Here is a 22,202-nt window from a genome sequence, read left to right on the forward strand (position 1 = left end):
CGACAGGTATGCCCAGACGTGGGTCCGGGGCTCACTGTGCCACTGGAATCAAGCTATCCTGGCTGAAGAGAGGTGAAACCCCGAAACCGGTCATAAGATGCTTGTTTCCGGTCCAGTGAGGACCTGGCTTGGCAGTTCGGGCTGGACTGTTCCCATGAGGCACAGGGTCAAAACTGATTTGCATATGGCCAGGTCTAAACTGGGGTGGCATGGTGAGCAAAAGAATGATGGATTTAACCCAGATCTCTTGACTGGGGGTGAATGTTTTGATTTGTTCTGCATTCCGTCCATCAATCGTGTGTTTTTTGCTTGCTCATATAGAGGTCGCCATGCATTTGCTCCTGAGCACCACCTTAAATGCGTCCCATTCTGTCAGTCGGTAGTTAGTCGTGTTTGCGTTTGTAGTAAAGTAGTTCACAATGCACTCTCTAACTTTCTCAAGAAACACCTGGTCCTCTAGAGCCTCAGGCTTGAGACGCCATGTTGGTATTCTTTTGTACAGTTGTCCCCACCTCAGATGTGGGAGGGTTGGGTTGTGATCGTGCGTGTTAAATATTCCGCTGTCTGGATCTGGGTGTGTAGATCTGGGGAACACAGGAACATATCTAACCAAAGATGTAAATCTGGCACCGGGGAGTAAAAAGAGTAATCTCTGCCCTCTGTGTTCAGGCGTCTCCAGGAGTCAATTAAGCCCCACCTGTCCTGCCAATCTGTGAATGTCTTAGCTACTCTATTTATTGGAGCGTCCCTCAGAGGTGGGTGTGAACGGTCTTTCCGGGGGTCAGCTATACAATTAAAGTCGGTTCCATTGATTACAGAGTGTGGGAGATAGGCCACTAAGGTACCCGTAATCTTAGTCAAGAACGTCCCATATATGCTCATGATCGCTATATCACGACCATCGAGCCGGCCCTTCAATGCCATCTGGGTCTATCATTTCCCCAGTACAATGAAATGGGACACCCGCGCTAACCCAAATCAAGACCCCCCTAGCAAAGGCAGAGTACGAAGTGTGATGTAATTGATCTCGCCATCTGCGCAAAATGGCCTCCCCCTCGTTTGCAGACAAGTGGGACTCTTGTAATAGAGTGATATGGACTCCCTGTTTATTTAGGAAGGATAAAATGTTATACCCCTTGGATAAAGTGTTCATCCCTCTAATGTTCCATGAAATTATCTTGTATGATTGGGGACCAGCCATTGGCGTGTTCATGTATATTTGCTGGCAAGCCCTGGGGACCCGCAATCCCCCATACTTGTGGGCTGGAGCACGGCGTATGCCCCTGCTTTTTCCGTGTCTTGTCTGCGAGATCCACAACCCCCTTAAACATAACCTTGTAGCATCCGCAACTCCCTTTCCCCAGGATAAGCGAGCAAACCCTCCTCATCCAAACATGCAAAAACAATGCCGAACTGTAGAGTACATAGGGTAGAGTTGACCCTTCTCGCATCTGGTGGATCCGATCCAACGTTGTGGCCCCGCCACCCTCTCACCCATCCAGTGCACAGTTCAATACGTGAGGTTTCCCATCCAGGGTGTATCCCCCCCACTCCCCTTTTTAGAGGCAGAAGTTTGTTCATGGGAGACTTCTCAATCCCCTCCACCAATCCATTGTTAATACTTGCGGCTTTGGAGACGGTTCCAACATTTCGACTTTAGGGGATAGCTGGGCATCCTTGCATATTAAATAATTTGCAGAATTTCGGGCTGAATGTGACCTCCAAAACCTTTTTTTTTCAGTTTCCTTCAAATGATCCATTTGAGTATAAAGAGTCACTTGATCCCATCCCTGACTATAGCCTACTCGAGGTCAAATTGGCTCTTGAGAAGAAAGAAAATAAGGGCGTCACGATTGTTAGTCAATGCACCGGACCCGCTCCTGCTTCTAAGGGAACTATGGGTGGCGGACGTTGGAGCATTACACAATGATGATTGGCTTGAAGCAAAGACTGCAGCTAGGACACAGACAATCCTGAAGGATGTGCTTGGTGTAATTCAAATAGTGTTATTAAGTGTATTTCACCACAGGGAAACTTTACACAATGAGGAAATCCCCTACAGAACCTTGCATTTGCAGTGGATCAGGGGTGAGAACTCCGCTGCACATGATCTGGGACTGTCCACAAATCCGCCCATTCTGATCTAGGTTCCAGACTACCTTACAACTATTACTAAGTTTCCCAGTGTTCTCTGACCCTTGGAAGACCCTTCTCGATATCCATCAGGGATGGGATGAGTCAAGTAGGGACAAACTGTTGTTCAATATCAGTTACTTGGTGGCCAAGGGAGATATTGCTAAGTGTTGCCGAGCAGTTGTGTCACCTACAGTTGCAGAGTGGTTCTGAGGGATGGATTATTGCACCCTGACAGAAGTAGAAACTACAATTTATATAACCTGAGACTGCACAGGTAAACATAGGAGGATATGGGGTAAATAGTTGGACCACTTTCATGATCTGTTATCGCAGACCACTTGATACTACACTCGAAGAGGCTAACTGTATTATTTTGGTGGCTATTCTAATCTTTCTATGGAAAGGTTGTATCATCCCAAATGACGTTAAGCTATTGAAGCGCTCTGACCTATTGGTTTATTTTTGTTTTGATAAAACAATAAAAAATAAGAAAAAAAATACATATGAATATCAATCAATTGATTCAATCTTTATTCAATTATAAAATACAACCATAAATGTACATAACAGATTCAAACCAATAAAACACACAGAAAGTACATATATTAAAAGAGCACCAGCTTTATATATGTATACGTTTAAAATGCAAGTCAAAATAATTTAACATTATTTCCTGTGGGGTGGTTTTTTAAGTCCCTGCATATACTGTTTTGTATGGGAGTGTGTTCCAGTACCTGCGATTTGCATGTGTTGTGCTAGACTTACTCCAAGGCTTGCCTTAAGTACATTTATGACTATTGTGTAGCCTTTTGGGTAGAAGTAGCTTTATAAGTGTTGTATGTAAATAGCAATGGGCTTACTTGTGGGTGTTTGAATTAACATGTCCCAACCTAAACCCCTACTTACTCCTCCCAAAACACTTTTCATTTAGTAGTAGATATCCCCATTTTCCCACCACTCCACCTGCCCCTCCTACATTTACTACTAAGCAGTAAACGTGTGGATATCTTCCGTAGGTAAGATAGGTAAGGTGGAGATTTCCACTAGTGGGTTTGTGTACTGCATTTTACATAAAATAAGTGATACTACTTTGAGTTAAAAAATGCAGTTTGTGAATCAGGTCTACTGTCCTTGAAATTCATGACTACACAGTTTATAGGAGGAGAAATTTTAAAGCAAACAATCGAACTAAAACTTCCAAAGTACACTGTCTCCCAATAAGATCCGAACAGGCCCTTCCTAAAAGAATAAGGTTTGCACTTGTTCTCCTTTAAGGAAAAGAGGAAAACCTACGATTCTTGACAAATTTCTCCCCAACAGAGTTATTTATTGTTCTCTGGAAAATTTCAGAGTACTGTCCTCTCGTGTAGGGAGGACTGTAGACACTTTAATTGATTGTTCTAATTTTACTTTCCTACATTTTATGGAGCATCAGTGCTTTAAACAGTCTGGATAAAACCCCTGCTTGGCAATGTGGAACATTACTGTAGAATTGTCTGTTAGAAGACACTAGTTATGAGCCTGGTACAATTAAACTAAAAAATATGAGCAAACTACATAGAAATCAATCTTGAAGATCTGCAGATTGGTGCTCTCTGAACAACGGCCTACAGTGCAAAATGTCTCATTACGGGCCCCTAAAGCCAAAGCAGAGAAGTCTGTTACCTTTGCACACTGATCAAAATGATTGGTATAAATGTACTACACCTAGAAAACAAATGGACATCTCACAACAACACTACTCAATATGAAAATAAACACACCATCCAAGAAATGACATTATCACATGCACCATAGGCAACCCTCAAAACGCACAAACATGCAATGTATTTGAATGTTACTCAACTAACAACTCCATTCGCCACCTTGACCCACCACAGACCAATCAACAAGAAGAACACAGACAAAACAGCCCTAAGTCATATCTAATACAGGTCAGCAGATAGATATTCGTGTTACCCAAGAGCACCCATTACCTCCAAATGCCTCACTCGTGTGACTTAATACCAAAAAATACAGACAGCATTCAATCGATTTAATAAAACTTCCACCCAAAACCCTCATGCACTACAACTCACTGACGCTAAATGGAAACAGTAAAAGAACCACTAATATATCAGGTATCATACAACCAGTTCAGACTGCAGTTACGAAGGAATAATCGAAACAAAGGTTGTGAGATCCACCAGATTTGTTAGCCTTTCAAGGCCATACTAGTGGAAAGAATGAGCGCTACAGAAATGACTGTAAAGTAACACATAGCATAATATTTAACTAACACATTATTTCTTTCTTACTTCATCTTATGTAAATAGAAGGTTCGAAGTCCCTTTCATGGCTAGCCTGGTATCATGGTCAGTAGACCTGTTGCATATCCCTTTAAAATGGGAAACCTATCTGTCAGCAGTAATATGGGGACAAAAGGGCCATATGTTTCAAGCATTTTTGTGTTCGCATCGACCCGTTTGCGAACGCAAAAAATACTTTTCATTTGTATCAAACTCAATTCTGCAATTCGGTAACCTGTCACTGAATCGCAAAATGGGTTTGCGATACGCTATTTGGAAGGGGCGTGTTTAGGGCAGCCCTTCCAAATAGTGAATCCTAATGGTACGTATGAATGTTTTGTAACCGTGAATGCGATTGCAAAACATTTGCATTTTACTACCTACTTCAAGTCGGTGGTAACCCTTTCGCAAATGGGAAGGGGTCCCTAAAGGACCCCTTTTCCTTTGGGAACGGCAGAGAAAACGTTTTTTCAGAGCAGGCAGTTGTCCCACGGACCACTGCCTGCTCTCAGAAAATGAAAAGAAAACTTTTCATTTTTCTTTTTTAAATGCAGCCCATTTTCCTTTAAGGAAAACGAGCAGCATTAAAATAAATGTTTGCTTTATTTAAAAGCAATCATGGTGGTCTGCAGGCCATCATCCCTGTAATTTTAGCGATTCCTAGGGGGTTGCAAATTGCAACCTGCCTCATTAATATTCACGAGGTAGGCCATTTGCAACATCGTAGGAATCACAGAAAGTGCTCAACATACTTTCATACATGCCGTTTTGCGATTTCCTAATTGCCAATCACAAGGATTCGCAATTAGGGAATCGCAAAATGGTTCCTACATACATCTGTCCACAGTGAGACTGCATGATCTGGTGCAAAACAAGGCTGGTTAATAATACTTCAGATTTTGGCACTATTCTTTAGGCAGCTAGCTTCTAATAAGTTCTCCCAAGTCGTCTTCCTTATGACATTCTTACATCTACTCACTTTAGAATTGTACCTCCTATGACGGGACACAATACAAGCAGGTTCTCTAGGCTTGGTTTTCATAGCCCTCTTTAGATTTCTCTTAACGCCTACGAACACGCTCTGGCAAACCATTTTGGCACTGGCATCGACCTAGAAGCAACTGGGAGGCCAAGCAGGTCAGATACTTTCCGGGAAATTGTTGTAAAAGCCCTCGTATCCTCACTTCGATAAGAATCACTATCAAGACAAACTGCGAGCTCATTTCCGCAAATTAAGAATAAGGATTGTTAAAGGCTCTTGGGTACAACCTGTGTCCACTTGATCCTTTCACCCTGGATAGTCACCTTCCAGGCTCCTTTATCTCCTTGAGTGCTTACTTCAACTGTCTGCATCCAGAACTATGATAGGCAAACTGGGTCTTGCACTGACCTTTTAAACTGGCACTAAACAGAGCTTTCTGCATCGTATTCTGCTATTGACGGTCGATTTGTTTTAAATAGAAATCATTGCCGGTTGCTCAAGCCTAGACGTGTTATACACTAAGCTCACTGGCTGGGGTGAGAACTTACTGTGTGACAGGGTGCGGAGCCTGTAAGCGCTCCCAACCTGCAAATGCAGCCTGCAGTGCAGTCGCACCCGCATTAGAGATTGTATTTCAGATTTTGCACTAAACTTTTAAACCGGCACTTAGCAGAGCTTTCTGTACTTTATTCTGTTATTTGAGATCAATTTGTTTTAAATAGAAATCATCGCTGGTTGCTCAAGCTTAAAGCGCTATACGCTAAGCTCATGGGCTAGAGGTGAACCTATTGTTTAACAGGGGCGGAGCCTGTAAGCGCTACAAACCTGTAAATGCAACCTGCAGGGCGGTCGCATATTGGACGCATGCAGAGGGTGAACCGCTGGTGAGCCTAAGGCAAGCCCGTCAGGTGTGGATGGGGATTCAATCACTGGGAAGCTCTGCGATATTATAGGGCGGAGACTTCAATGTTGTTTTATTGGAACACACAGACAGGGTGGGCGCAACTCGTACTCATCATCCACAGTTGGCCGCAACACTTCGCACCATAATGGAGGATCACTGCCTGGTGGACATGTGGCGTTCACTGCAACCGGACGCTATAGAGGGTACCTGTGTGTCCCAGCAACACAGAGCACGGTCCAGGCTGGACTTTTGGCTCACATCCAGAGATATGCACTCTTGGGCCGCTGAGGCCTCACACTATCCACGCCCACTATCAGACCACGTGCCAGTGGCGATAAAGCCTCCAAATTCCGAAACCATACATACAGCCCTTCACATGGCGTTTACCCCCAAATGCGCTATTAGACACTGTGTTTAAGGAAGAGATCCGGAAAAACATAACAGAATACTTCGAACATAGCAGAGGCTCAGTGGATTCAGTGGGCACAACAAGGGAGGCCTTTAAGGTGGTGATCCGCAGGGCTTGCATAGCCCTACAGTCAGGGGTTCTAGGAGACATTCGTAACTGCCTCAAGAAAATAGAGGGAGAGTTCTGGGACCTAGAATGCCAATACTTCCAATTTCAATCACCTGAGTTATTAGCTAAATTGCGAGAAAAACTAACGGCATTCCAAGATGAAGCCGAAAGAGAAACCAAATTCTTACATAAACATGCACAAGCCCGCAAATACAGGGAGAGGGACCGTCCTGGAAACACGCTAGCAAACCAACTAAAACCTCCCAGGGTCTCCGTCACTCAGCTCCGTTTCCCTGATGAGCCACCAGTCCACTCGCCTACGGAAGTTCTGATCACAATGAAAAAATTCTATACCCAACTATACACCTCAAAATCAAACCTACTAGACACCGAAATATTGGGATACCTAGACAGACTGGAGTTATTGTGGTTAAGCTGGCGAGAATACCTGGACGAGTCGTTTACCGCTGAAGACAAACAGCAAGTCATCCAAAGTCTCCCTGGGGACAAGGCCCCTGGAACGGACGGGCTCACTGACGGGCTTACTTCCGTATTCTACAAAGAGGATGCATCACTGCTGGCCCCTCGCCTGCTGGAGGTGTACCAGGAGGTGCTTCAAAAAGGCTCATTGCCACTATCCATGCGCGAAGCAGACATTATCACACTACTCAAGCCAGACAAGGACCCAACAACATGCAACTCATATCGCCCACTCTCTCTAATAAATATAGATAACAAAATATTCGCAAAATTGTTGGTGAACAGAATGCAACCGCTACTCCCTCTCATTGTGAAGCAGGATCAATCCGGATTGTGCCGGGCCGCTCCACTTCTCACAACCTACGGACAATATCCACGCTTCTACAGTATCTGGCCCTACATGTCTCAGCGATTGCCGCATTATTAGATGCCACTAAGGCATTCGATTCCCTAGAATGGAAATTCCTCTTCATACTCCCAACCCGGTTGGGAATAAGCCAAACCTTTATACAGCAAATTAAACTCCTTTATACTCTACCCACTGCCGGGATCAAAGTAAATAGGCTAATCTGCGATCCAATTACAATCTCATTGAGCACCCGTCAGGGGTGCCCACTATCTCCTCTACTGTTTGCCAACGCCACAGAGCCGCACGCGGCCAGACACCACCCGAACAGGGGTATAGGTCTCACTAGAGGCCTGATTGTCTTCATGCAGGGCCTCTCGACAAAGGGTCCACGACCCCACCCCGCCTTGCTTGTTGCAGTACCACATGGCGGTGGGGTTGTCCGTGAACACCTGCACCAACTTCCCCTTCACAGAGGGAAGAAATGCTTTCAATGCCAAGCGAATCGCTCAGAACACGTTTATGTGGAGCCCCGTCTCCGCCGAAGACCAGTGACCCCTGATCTCCATCCCTCCCAAGTGGCCGCCCCATCCCAGAAGTGCTGCATCCGTGACGATTGTGAGATCCAGTTGGGAAAGGGAGAGAGGTCTGCCTTTGACCCAATCTCGGTTTGTTAACCACCACTGCAGATCCTTCGCTGTTCCTTCCTAGATCTGAACCATGTCGATGAGATTCCCCTGATGCTGTGCCCATTGGAACTTCAAGTCCCACTGCAGAGCCTGCATACGCCATCTTGCATGTCCGACCAACAGGATGCAGGAGGCCATGAGGCCCAACAGTTTCAGAGTCAACCTCACCAAAATCCAGGATAGAGGCTGAAATATCAGAATCATAACCTGAATATCCTGGACTCGCTGCTCGGGAGGAGAAGCCCGAAACTGCACTGTGTCCACAACAACTCCGATGAAAGGGAGCATCTGAGAAGGAGTCAGGTTTGACTTCGGCATGTTTATAGAGGACCCCAGCGAATACAGGAGGTCCGCCGTAGTCTGAAGGTGGGAGACGACTGCCTGGGGCAAAGACGCCTTCAACAGCCTGTCGTCAATGTAGGGGAAGACTGAAACCCCTAACCTGCGCATATGAGCTGCAACCACCGCCATCACCTTGATGAACAACCGAGGGGCACTGGTAAGGCCGAAGGGGAGCACAGTAAACTGAAAGTGCTCGCTGCATACATTGAACCGTAGGTAATGCCTGTGACACGGCAGGATGGGAATGTGAAAATAGGCATCCTGCATTTCCAGCGCTACCATTCAGTCTTCTTGGTCTAAGGCAGACAAGACTTGAGCTAATGTGAGCATTTTGAATTTCTCCTTTTGAGGAAGAGATTGACGGCCCGAAGATCCAAAATAGGGCGAAGTCCCTTGTTCTTCTTCGGAATCAGAAAGTAGCTGGAATAACAGCCAACGCGCTACTTCTGAAACTCGAACCCTTTCTATAGCTCCTTTGGCTCTTGGAGCAGTTTTAAGTGATGCTCCACTTGCCGTTCCTGACTTGGCAGAATAGTAAGAGGAAAAGAAAGGAAAGGAAAAGAATAGCCTTCCTGGATGATCTACAAGACCCACTTGTCTTTTGTTATAGATCTCCAGTGGGGGAGATGATTATGAAGTCTCCCACCCACTGGAGTAGTGTGGTCCTGCAGAATCAGCCTAGGAGTGCTTGGAGGCTGCGGCTGCTGAGGGCAGTGTGGCGGACAACTTCTGACCTCCATTCCGAGGCCAGAATGTACCCCGCCCACGTCCACGCACGGCTTGGGTAGACGGTGGCCAGGATAGGGCTGACGGAGCTGGAAACCCCTTCCATTGCCACGAAAGGGGCGAAAGGAAGACTGGCCACAAGGAGTGGAGGAGAGGCCCAAGGATCTGGCCGTAGTTCGAGAGTCCTTGAACCTGACCAGGTCCGAGTCAGCCTTTTCCTCAAAAAGAAGGGTTCCATCAAAGGGAGTGTCCATCAAATTGGCTTGGACATCCCTGGAGAAGCAAGTTGTATGAAGCCAGGTGTGGTGCCTCAAGGCCACTGTCATTGAAATAGATCTTCCCAGCAATCGGTCATATCCAAACCACACCGAATGGTGAATTTTGCCGCATCTCTCCCGTCCTTGACAGCCTGGGAGAGCACAGCCCGAGCCTCATCCGTCTCCCAAAGAGAGTGGAAGAAACGGCCCAATAAGCATGCGGTATTCACCGACCGCAATGCCAAACTGGAGGAAGAAAACATCTTCTTCCCCACAGAGTCCAGTCTCCTGGATTCCCTACACGGAGGAGGGGCGGGAGGGAATGCGCCATGGGAAGTAGAAGCCTGCACCACCAAATGTCCTGTTCACAGGAGCCCCTGTGCTGGGTTTGGACCAAGTTCCTAGTAGGACGTCCGTAAGTGCCTCATTAAAGGCCAAAAGGGGTTCAGAGGTGGAAGCCCCAGGTTGAAGCACTTCGGTCAGGAGATTAGTCCTGACCTGCACTGAGGCCAGCTCCAGTCCAAGGACCTCAGCTGCCCTCTTAACCTCCATAGCAAAGGACGCCCCCTCCTCCGTAGCCACTGTAGGTGGAGAGAGCATGCCAGTGTCTGGGGAAGTCCCCAGACCACTGGCTTCCCCAAGTTCCCCATACCAGTCCATAGTCTCCTCAGAGACATCCTGGTTCTCTAAAGGGTCTCCAGAATCCTCCCATTCCTCTCCTGAGCCTAGCACGTCCACAAAGTGCTCAGGCGACAACATAGAATTCCTTGGTTCTGTCAACGTTGTAATCGGCGCCGAACAACGCCGTTCTGGCTCCGTGTCGTCGGGGATGAGGATGGGGCTTGCACCACGACAGTCGCCGGCGATGCCTCTGGCACCGACTTCGGGTTCGACGTCGGGGAAGGTCGCGTTGGTACGACCGGTGTCGAACCGGATCCGAGATCGGACCCCTGAGGCCCCACCGGCACCATGGCCGAAGCTGTCGAACCCAATGGGGCCCCATCTGACCCAGCGGGGCCAGAGGGCTCACCAATGGGGTCGTTCCGCTCAAATACGTGGTGCATGGCCTTGTAAAAATCCTTAATTTGAGCGGGAGTCACTCCGGCTCCCGGAAAAAGAGGGAGGTGCGAAGTCGGCTCTGGCTCCGGCTCCGCAGAACCGCGCCTAGAGCGTCTGTGCTTCTTACCTCTCTCGACGACAGGCGCCTGTTGAGGTGAAGTCGAAGTCCGCTTGAACTTCTTCTTGTGCCTCTTCCCCGAGTGTCCAGATGACCTTGAATTGGAGGAAGCGGACTTAGGGCTCCGAGAGCAATCCAGCGACCTCCTCTTCTTCGAACTGGACAGTGACCTCCTCGGACTCTCGCTCAACAGTGTTGACTGCCGGGCCGCGTGCGACTTCAATGCCCACTACCTCAAGGTCTTCGGAGCCGTCGCCCGGCAGTCTGAACACAACTTCGAATCGTGGTTGCGTTGAAGACACCACAGAAATACGCTGTGGGGATCGGTAACCATTGTGGGGGAACAAGTCCCGCACAGTTAAAAACCTGTCTTCCTACCCGACATCCCTCGCAGACGAAGTCATAAAAAATTTCTACAAAAGTCGAGAAAAAAAATCCTGCCAAAAAGCGTCAGAGGGGTAGCTTTTCCCGGATCGGCGCCTAACTGGAGAAGAAAGAAAAGAACTAACGTCCGCGCGCCTAGGTGGCGTCTATGTGGGCACCGCGACATCATAACCAACGCTACCCACTTCATCGGCGACACGTGGAGCCGAATGGAGCCACCCGACATCGCGCTTAAGGGGTAGTGCTCAGCAAAAGTTTCCGGATCCAGCCTGACGCCGGGGAAATTCAAAGGTAACGAATCTGCAGCTAAAAGTCTCTATCAGATTAATATGTACAAGGGAATTGTTCACTGACAAGAACGAAACTCAGTGTCCAATCTTCACCCGTGTATCAGCCAGAAGATGTGCCTAACGCATGGAACAAAGACCATACCCGATGCTGAATAATCCTTGAAAACTATTGACAGAAATGCCAATGAAAGTCAGTAAGATATTAAAGTAAATGCGTAATACGAGAAAGTGCTGGTTCCAGAAATAAAGTCTCGTACAAATACGCAATTGTGTTATCCCCACGAAAAGTTGCTGCTGGAAAGTTCTGACTTTGCAGAAATCCAAAATGGCAGTAAATATTACAGCGTGAATACATCTTACGTTGACGAACTCCAAAGAGCTGAAATGCTCACACAGATGTCCCAGCGTAGAATCACCTTACAACTGTAATCATCAACGTGACGAGATGTACATCACAACGTAGGCAACTCCATGGATAGACTACAGAACACGGCAGGCTGGAACTTACACGGAGGCTTCTGAGAACGTTTTTTAAATAAACAGAGGGTATCCATGCCAAGAACTGCAAAATACAATCCAAACCAAGGACAATCAGATGCTCTGTCACTGTAAAAAACAAATATGCTATCAACTTCCTCCATCACCCAATGCAAACGCCAACACGAATCACCAAAATCCAAAAGTAGAAAATGAATAACTCCTCACATATGAAATTCTCAACTGTGGTGCCAGTTCTCCATTCGTCGCCACATTGTTGAATGATAAAGCTGACAATTTGAAGGCGGAGTGCGCTTTATCCCTAGAGAAGAAAGTACCACCAGGTACACGTCTTCTACCTCCAGTAGCCTCTTGCAAACTGCCCAACAATGTCACGGCACAGGCCTAACGATTTTAGAATGGAACAGCAGGGTAGTGCCGTGAGGAGATATAAATCAAAAGTAAATACACAACATCTAAGAAGTTGGCCTGATATATGCTGTCCATTAATTAAAGTGGGCACCTTGCACCAGTCCAAACAACCCATATGGTGATTTAAGAGGTCTAAGATAACCTTAGAAAGCGATCCAATTGGTAGCTGTGGAGAGCAGACTTCAGACTAAGTCTTGAAGGAATGTTAAGCATCTTGTTTTAACAGAATGCAACCTTATAGTATTGGTTAAATGAAAGGAGAACCACACAATAGTTATACAAATATGTATTTATTAATATAACACACTCTAAGTACGACACAGTATCTTCTACATAAAGATACTCGCAAAGCACACAATACTGTAGAGCAGAAACAATAGTAAATAGCACGAATACAAAGTGGGCTCCCGGGGAGACCAAACCATATACTAAAATAGTGGTATAAGAACCACGACTCGAGTCAAGCCAGTGTCTAGAGGATGTAGAAATGCTGGGACCTCAAGGAACCACCCAAGGTGAGTAAGTAGGGACCCCACGGAGGACGGGTGCAGTGTGGGAACACAACTGCGTGCACCATACAATTCTATGGGAGAGTCGCGGTTGCAGTTTTAAAGTTTAAGGACCCTTCGAAGAAACCCTGTGGAACATAGGAAGTTGGAGAGCCACCCCACCCTTGGATACCATAGTACCAAAGTTATCTATCCCAGGGAAGCCGGGTGCATAGGTCTGAAGTGGCATTGGAAACCGCCGTCGATCTCTATGGAGGACTTCAAAGAAGAGCCACTGTTGGGAAGAAGAAAGGTGTCTGTCGGAATCCAAAGGTGGATTCCTGTTAAAGAGTACCTGAAAGCAGAGGGGACAGAGTCTGGGTCACTCATGTGTGACCTGGGGCTCGGTAGATGAATGCCCACCGATGTCGGGTGCTTCAGGTGTGTTGAAGGGGTTCTTGACTCTGCAGCTACATGGACCAGGATACGTCGAGGATGACCAGGAGCCGGATACGGGCTGTCCCACGAAGGATGTCGAGTGTTGAGGGGTTGGTGTCCGGTGGGAGCACCAACAAGCCTTGACAGCAGCAACCCACGCAGAAGGTCAAGGAAGGTTACGGTTCTGACCAGCAAGGTCTAGGAGACTCACCAAACACAGGGAAGTCAGGGCAGGACTGGAGCAACCAGGGGAGCCCAAAAAAAGCAGCGTTGACCCTCAAGAGTACCCACAGGCCGGAGGCACAGGAGTTGTGAGGGGACCTCGAACAGTTTCACAAAGCAGCAGCCCATTGAGCACTCGGTGCAAGGAGGCCGGAGTTCTTTGTAGGATATGGTGCCAGAGGATGGGGCTACTCGGAGCCCAGTGCACTTGTTCGGGAAAAGCCAACAAGCATATGCACTTGCAAAAGTACGCAGTGCACAGGGGTATGGGTATTTCAGGCCCCATGAGGGATTCTGACCTCAAACTTGGCAAGAGGGCAGCTCGGAACTTGAGGGACTTGGAAACCCACCTCCCGTGTTTAGCTAGATCCTTCGGAGTCCGTAGGAGCTCAGGAGCAGCAGCCTGGTCAGTTGAGATGTGGTGCCTGCGGTTGCAGGAGAGTGACTCCTTCACTCCAAGGGAGATATCTTCATTTGTCCTTGATGCTCCACAGGTCCTACACGGAGCCTGTATGGTGCACAGGCACAGATGATGCTTTGGACGGAGACTAAGTCGGGCCCAAACGAAGTCCAGCCTGTCCAGACGGTCGAAGGTCAGTGGTTTCTTGATGAGAAACTTGTCCTACAGCCAGGTAAACCCTTTTGTATCCACGGGAGAGGGTTGGACAGAATCAGGGGACCCTCCCAGGGGAGGGTCTGGATAGTAGGGAGGTTACACCCATGTCCTTTGTCCAGTTTCGCGCCAGAGCAGGATCCAACGGCTCCCAGGAATGGTTTGAACTGGACTATGCACAGGGACACCAAATGTGCCCCTCATGCAGACTTTCGGTCTTTGGCAAGCGCACCCACTCAGGCCTAATACACTAAATCCTGTCTGTGAGGTGGTCACCTATTGTTCTGCCTTCCCCTGCTCGAGCTTGGCTCAGCAGCAGGAGGGCAGAAATGTGTCTCTGGTCGGCAGCAACCATTTTGGACTGCCCGGGACTAGAAGGCTGGTACCAGGAACAGTTGTCTTAGCTTTTAGGCCTTTAAAAAAGTGGCTTCACTTCTCTCGATAATAGGTGCAGTCTTAAACATAGTACCTGAAGGAAAGAAACTCAAACAAGAAGTAATTTAAAATGCGACAGGGATATTTAAGGTATTTTTTGTGTGTTTTCAATTAGGAAAGTTGATACATAGCACCAAGTATATATTCTGAGCTTCTAAAAAAAAAAAAAACGCCTTAAGATAGAAAATACTCCAAATGTAGTTGAGTTTATACTTACCAGCTCCACAAATGTAAGTCCACCGTAACTGTGGGCAACAAAAAACACATTCTCAGCAGCTGCTTGAGAAATGAAGTGGTCCCACACGTACAACGCATGTTCCTCAGGCGAGCCATTTTCCTGCAGACAGAAATCGATACTTTACACATTCACCCAAAATCAGCTATTATAAAACCAATACGTAAAGTCAAAACATATTCAGAGCAACAGACTACATCTTTTGCCATTTGAAATGTTACATGTTTGTACATTTAGCAAGCTTAAAACATATAAGCGCCTGTCTAGATTTTTTGGCCACTGTAACCTGTAGTGTGGCAGAGATAGCCCCCAGGCTTATGTAAAGGACCAAGAACACACAGTGGTTGCAGTGGTGGTCTAAAACCTGACCACACCTGGCTCACCGGGCTATTTATTCGTTTTCCTGGCCGTATCTAGACGCTTACGCTCGTACGGTGGTACAGGTCTCCCTGCATGCGCAACATACAATATGGTGTTGCCCAACTTCCAGAAACACTCCAGAACCCAAATTGCTTAGCAACTGATTTGGACGCAGTTGTTCAGAGAGGTAAGGAAAGCGAAGTAATGTTTCTTGTGCTTCTCAACAGATTAAGAGGAGTGTATTCAGGTCTTCCAGATAATAGGAAGTGTCATAGTCTTAAATATGAGGCTCAGAGCTGAGATGAACTGGGCATAAGAGGGCAGTACAACCTAGCCAGGGGTCGAGTCGGGGGTACACGCGGGTACATAGCGTCCACCCACTATTTTCACAGGGTGGACGCCGTCCACCCAGCCAAGAAGTTGGGCCCCACAAAAATATGTTGAACTTCTCCCAGTGTAAATTACAGACACCGGGGAAACGTTCAGCAGCTCCTGCACGTTGTCTGCTTTCCATTCACACTATCTAAGTGAAGGCAGCGAGGGGGCTTTTTTTCACCTCCAGCTGTGCTAAAGATAAAGGCAGACATAAGGCCTCCTTATGATCGAGTATCGGACTGGAGGCAGCCTGGAACCTCACACTTACATGCAAATGCAACGGAGAGGAAACAAAAGCACACAGCTTGTTATCACTTCACAGGTTCTTAAGAGATGCATGATTTTCACTTTGTTTAGTCCCCGTATATAAGTGCATGCACTTTAAGAATTTCAGATGGGTTATTCTGTCCCAGTATTTACACAAATACCAATTTAAATAGCACTGTTTTATTTCTTTTAAAGCGCTTCTCTTCCCAATGCAGTGTTAGAGCGCTTAACATTACTTACACATTATCCATTCAAAAGAAATCATATAAGCGTGCAAATCAATGTAATACACATATCAGAGCAGTATTTCATAATTAAGTGTTACATTTATGCTCACAACATTGTATAAGATGTACACCATGTGTGTTGCAATATCATGAATAACAAACCCGAAGAAGGTAGCAACAAAATAGAGGCTCATCAATTCCCAAAAGCCGCGTCCCACCCCCAAAGAACAGTGGCTGATTATGTTTTGCAGAGGACAACTTAATCTTCTATATTACTTTGATTCAAATTTGGGACTACACAAAACACAGATCTCTCCAACAAATGTGTTAACCTCCAGAGTTATCTCACAGTTATTATTCCCTGAGATTTATTGGGCACCTCTGCAGCATATGCCTTAACCTCATAAAATATTCTAAAATGTATACTTTGTAACCAATTAAGCAGAACAGATCTACTACCATGCTTTTCCTTGTTGACAATTTCTTTGTGGCAGGGTTCTAAAAAAAAGTATTGGATGAGGTCCAGATTTTGAGTCCGAATTGTGCCACTCTTTTGGCACAACCCTGACTCCAAATTTCATTAGTTAAATATAATAATGCACTTAAATATACTCATGATACACCTGATAAACACATGTGTGAGATCTTAGTATCTGATGTCACTTCCAGTGAGTCACTTACTGTGATGCCAAGTGGAATGTCATGCGTCGTGACGTCATGTGCTGTGATGGCACTTGTCATGATGTCACTTGCAAACTGCCTAACTTGGTCAGTCCCCCCACCTCTTTTTATAGGACTTGAGCCCTGAACCTAGCCTACACTATACCAGCAGCAGTCTCCTTTTTAGGTCGAGCCTGAGCAGTGCATGTGCTGCTCTGTAAGGCATGCTGGATTGGAGTATGGTATAGAAGCCCCGCCCATTCTCTGCCCACATTTGTCATTGTCCTTCATAAATGGTGGCTTATTATTCATTAACAGGCTTGTTAGTCCCTCGTTAGTATCGCCTTGTCTTCATTTGTAACCTCCTATGAGGACTGGCACTTTTACTTCGGTTGTTACACAGTACGTCTTTTTTAGTCTGTAAGCACTATTTTCTTAAATGAGTTTCTCCTACTGAAGGCACGACATGCTTTCCTACAACATTAAGCACGCATTGCATGCTTTCACTTTCCGAGCAGCCCGGGACAATGGTGGCTACTTCTTTGAATAGGTCTGGCATTTACAAGAGTTTGAGCTATTGGCATTGTAAACGAGAATGCCTTTTATTTATGTGTTAATTATCAAAACATATAAATAAAAGGCATTGTCATTTACAATGCCAATAGCTTAAACTCTTACAAATGCGAGACCTATTACATTGCAAAAGCTTGTTGTGTATGCAAGGGGAGATCTGATTCCAATTCAATCACGTTAGATCTTTTTTTTTTTTTTTTTTTTTTTTTTTTTTTTTTTGAAACCGTTTATTACAGGTTGTAAAAGTTACAGGTATGGGCCTACAACCACCCGGCCGGCCGCTAGAATGACAAAAGCATAGTGCAGACATACAGTAAAAGTCTCTCGGCAGTGCAGAGCAGTGAAACAGGAGTAATCAATGGTGCAGGCCACACAGCTCCAAGCCCACAGTACGGTTCCCTTTTCTTGAAACAAAACAACACCAAAAAACCACACCCGCAAGGCAACCCGCGATCCAAAGTGACAGCACGTGCTCCATAAGTGGGGGATCCAAACCAGCAGCAGAACTCTGAGGAGGGGAATGGGAGTAGATCAGGGACTGGGGGACCGCGCGCCCGCGGCCGAGGGAGGGGGGCCGTCTAGGGAGACGGAGCAGGCGAGGCAGCCGGTAGCAGTGGTGGCTCACAAATACCCCCGCGGTAGGCGTTCCAGGGGCCCCAGAGTTTCACCCACGCCCCAGGCTTACCCCTCGCCACATACACCACTTTTTCACGAAACATACACCAATCCATATGCTCTTTCCAGGCCGACACCGCAGGGGGCCTCTGGGATCCCCACAATTGAGCAATGTCACGCTTAGCTATCATGTATCCCAGAGTCACCCACCGCGTCTGCGGGACCGAATAGTCATTCGGTTCCCATACATTCAGCAAGCATCTCCTCGCTTCAGGCAGCAGCGCGACACGCGTAACCACACGCAGGACCTCATGCACACCACGCCAGAATCGCTCCACCTTCGGGCACTCCCACAGTATATGCATGAAAGTCGCCAACGCACCACAGCCACGCTTACACATTCCGTCACCAGCAAAACCCATACGCAGAAGCCTTGGCCCCGTCACGTAAACCCGGTGAAGGATCTTGAGCTGGACGAAACGAAGGCGAGCCGGGATGGCCACCTCTTTCGGAGAGGCCACCGCGGAAATCCAATCCTCGTCGTCCAGCTCCAGCCCGTCGGCAACCCAGGCCTCGCGGAGACTAGTCAGCAGGCACGATCTATCGTTGATCAGTTTTTTGTATATGAGGGAGATCGTGCTGTCCGGTACATGGCCGTCCAGCACTCTGTCCTCCAGGGGGGAAGACTCCGGAATGGATGCGACGTCCGGGAAGACGGAGCCCAGCGCATGGCGGACTTGTAGGTACCGAAAGTACTCACTGCCCTGCAGCTGAAACTCCGCCTGCAGCGTCTCAAAAGTTTTGAATCCCCCCCTCGTCCAGAGATCTCCCACCGTGCTGATTCCGATCGTGTCCCACTTCTCGAAGCCCTTCGACGTCCACAGGGAACCCAACCTCTCAGACGCATACAGCGGTGACGCCCGGGTCAAACGGTCCTTCCACCCCATAGCTGCATTAGCCGCGTGCCAGACACGCACCATGACACGCGTCGGTCCCGTCAAACGGGAGTCGGGCGCGCCAGAGTAGAGCGCGCGATTGTAATCGCCACCGGGTAGGAGCATCTTATCCATCTCAAATGCCGGGTTCAAGGCGGGCCCATAAAGGCCATGATTAATTGCAGCTAGTTGGGAGGCCCAGTAATACCGTTTAATGTCCGGGAGGGCGACCCCCCCATCGTACCACGGGAGCGTCAATTTAGCCAGAGCAATGCGCGGCCTCCCGTCCCAGAACAGGCGCCGCTGGAGGCCCTCCACCTCACGGAAATAGCGTGCCGGGACCAAGTCCATAGTATTCTGGAGGGCGTAGAGGAATCGCGGCAGGGACATCATTTTGAACAAAGCCGCTCGGCCGAGCGGCGAGAGCGGCAGACGCCGCCAGCGCACCACGTCCTCCTTCAAGCGCTGGAGGGGGGGCAGCAAATTCCGCTCATAGCGGGCCTCCGGGTCAAGTGTGATATAGATACCCAGGTACCGAAAACCTTGGGAGGCAATCTGGATCGGACAGTCCCGTGGTAGGGCCGGAGCCTCCCCGGAAAGCACATAGACACAGGATTTCGCCCAGTTGATGACCAGGCCTGAGTTGCGACCGAAGGAGCGCAATACATCGACCTGGACGATCAGTGATTTACGCGGGGAGGCGAGATACAGAAGGATGTCGTCAGCATAGAGGGACACACGGTCCTCATGCTCGGGGGTCCAGCGGAGACCACGGATAGAAGGGTGCCACCGCAGCCACTCCGCCAGGGGCTCCAGGGCCAGGGCAAACAGGAGAGGCGACAGGGGGCAACCCTGTCTCGTACCCCTCCCCAGCGCGAATGGGGCCGAGACTCGCCCATTCACTACCACCTGCGCCAATGGGCCCGAATATAGCAATTTGACCCAGCTAATGAAACCCGGGCCGAACCCGAATTTCGCCAGCATCGCCCAGATGTATGGCCATTCAAGCGTATCAAACGCCATGGTGGCGTCCAAGGACGCCAAGATGGCCGGCTCCCGCACAAATGGGACACGCGCGAGCACCCCGTGCAAGCGCCGCAGATTGAGTGCCGTGTTGCGGTGCGGTATAAAGCCAGATTGGTCTTGGTGGACAAAGTCGCCCACCACGCCAACCAACCGGTTGGCCAACACCTTGGCCAGGATTTTGGGCTCCGCGTTCAAAAGCGAAATCGGCCTATAGGATGTGACCCGTTCACGGGGCTTCCCCTCCTTGTGGATCACCACAATTGTAGCCAAACGCTGGTCCGGCGGGAGGGAACCCTGCGAGTGGGCCGCCAGGAACATCGCGCGCAGGTGGGGCGCCAACACATCCGGGCGTGCTTGTAGAGCTCGATGGGAATACCATTGGGGCCCATGGCCTTGCCGGATGCAACCGAGCGAATAGCCAAGGCAATTTCGTCCGAGGTGGGAGGGGCGTCCAGCGAATCCCTGTCCTCCACCGTTAGGGAGGGCAGTGCGATGTCCCGAAGCAGGGCATGGGAATCTTCCTCCGAGCAGGGGGAAACCGGGGAGTAGACTTCGCGGAAATAATCCGCGAAACAGGAGACAATGGCTTCCGGCTCGGTGACACACGCACCATCAACATTCTCAATCAAAGGCACCACGCGGCTCGCTCTCTCCCTCCTATCCAACCACGCAATCAATTTGCCAGCCTTGTCACCCACATCATACAATCGCCCCTGCTGCTCTCTACTGAGGCCCCTGGCCGCCTCCGTGACGAGGGCCCGATAGGCCGCCTGCTTTAGGTGTAGAACATGCAACTTGGCGTCTGTTACCCCGCTCCCCAGGTCACCCTCCAGTTCAGCAATCTCGGCCTCTACCCGGGTCACCTCCTCCCGCTCGAGCCGCCGGGCATGGGAGATAAAGGAGAGGGCCTCCCCTCTAAGGACTACCTTGAAAGCCTCCCACAGGGAGATGGCCGAAGAGACCGACCCCACATTCTCGTCGAAATATCGCTGTAAGGATTTGATCAAATCGGCACGAATGGTGGGGTCGCGCAAATACCATGCATTGATTGGGGCCACCCTGCCATCCCCCCTCGGGAAGACATCGAAATGCAACAACAATGGGGAGTGGTCTGAGATACCCCGCGCTAGATGGCGCACCTCCCCCACCCTCCCTGCATGGGCCGCCGGGACAAGGATGTAATCAAGCCGCGAGAGGCTACCATGGGCACCCGAGTGGAAGGTGTACTGTCGCAATGCGGGATGCTTTAACCGCCAGCAATCCACCAGGCCCAGCGTGTCCAGAAGGCCGGGCAGCCACGCCTGTGCCCGGGGGAGGTCCCTAGGGGGATGGCGATCCATAGACCCAGAGGCTACCGCATTAAAGTCCCCTCCAACCACCAGCAGACCACTCGGAAGGTCCAGAAGGAGGCGCCCCAGGTCCGCGAATGTGGTGGCTTGTAACCCAGGCGGGACGTACACTGATATAAAGATAAACACTCTACCCTCCATTCTTCCTACCAGAACCGTGTAGCGTCCCCTCTCATCATGGCGCACCTCATCAATCTCCAACGGGAGCGAGTTCTTGGTCATAATACCCACCCCCCGCGAGCCCGAGGTGAAGCCGGAATGGGCCACCAAACGATATCCCCGCCGATTCATTGCATGAAAGGAGTTACCTATAAGGTGCGTCTCCTGCAGGAAGACAACATCTGGTGAAATACGTTTTAAGTACTGCAGGACCACACCACGCTTAATCCTATCCCCCAGGCCGTTAACATTCCATGACAACACAGTCAAATCCCTACCCCCCATCATACGGCGAATCAATCGGTCGTCCCCCATCGAGCATCCTAAAACCAACAACATAGTAGCGGGTTTGCCCTGCGGTGCTAACAAACAGCACACCCCCCCCACCCCCCGGTCCCAACAGAACTCCCCCCTCCCTGCACCCCTGCATGAGCCCAGACAGCCCCCCCAAAGTGCAGTGTGCCTGTCGCCCCATAGCTAAAATACTAACTAGTCCCCCAGAGGAGGAGGGAAGCCCCCAACAGACCCCACGCGACCTCCATAGGAGGGGAACATACACAATCAATAAATGGTGAAGGAACAACGTCCAGAGCAAGGCCTATTCAGTCGCCCCTCAATTCTGATCCGGCGGGCCCTCTGCGCCAGCCGCGCCCCCCCCCGCCCCCCCGGCCCCGATCTCCAGGCAGAGTGTCCAGCCAGTCCCCAGCCGCCTCGGGCCGGTCGAAGAAGTGCGTGCGACCATCCACCTCTACCCTCAGCTTAGCTGGAAAGAGCATTGAGTACTTGAGGTTCAGGTCC

At 49.1% G+C, this 22,202-nt stretch overlaps 1 protein-coding gene across 2 annotated transcripts in view; it reads right to left on the minus strand.

The window, feature by feature from the left end:
- The window catches only part of ARB2A (ARB2 cotranscriptional regulator A), a 1,780,167-nt gene that overhangs the window by 720,044 nt on the left and 1,037,921 nt on the right, over positions 1 to 22,202 (minus strand). For both annotated transcript variants that reach the window (XM_085632474.1, XM_085632472.1), the window contains exon 9: positions 14,841 to 14,960. In XM_085632474.1, coding sequence (XP_085488600.1) covers positions 14,841 to 14,960 — 120 coding nt within the window. The remainder of the gene's footprint in view (positions 1 to 14,840; positions 14,961 to 22,202) is intronic.

Source organism: Triturus cristatus, chromosome 2_1, assembly GCF_964204655.1.
Source record: "Triturus cristatus chromosome 2_1, aTriCri1.1, whole genome shotgun sequence".
Classification (NCBI taxonomy): Eukaryota; Metazoa; Chordata; class Amphibia; order Caudata; family Salamandridae; genus Triturus; species Triturus cristatus.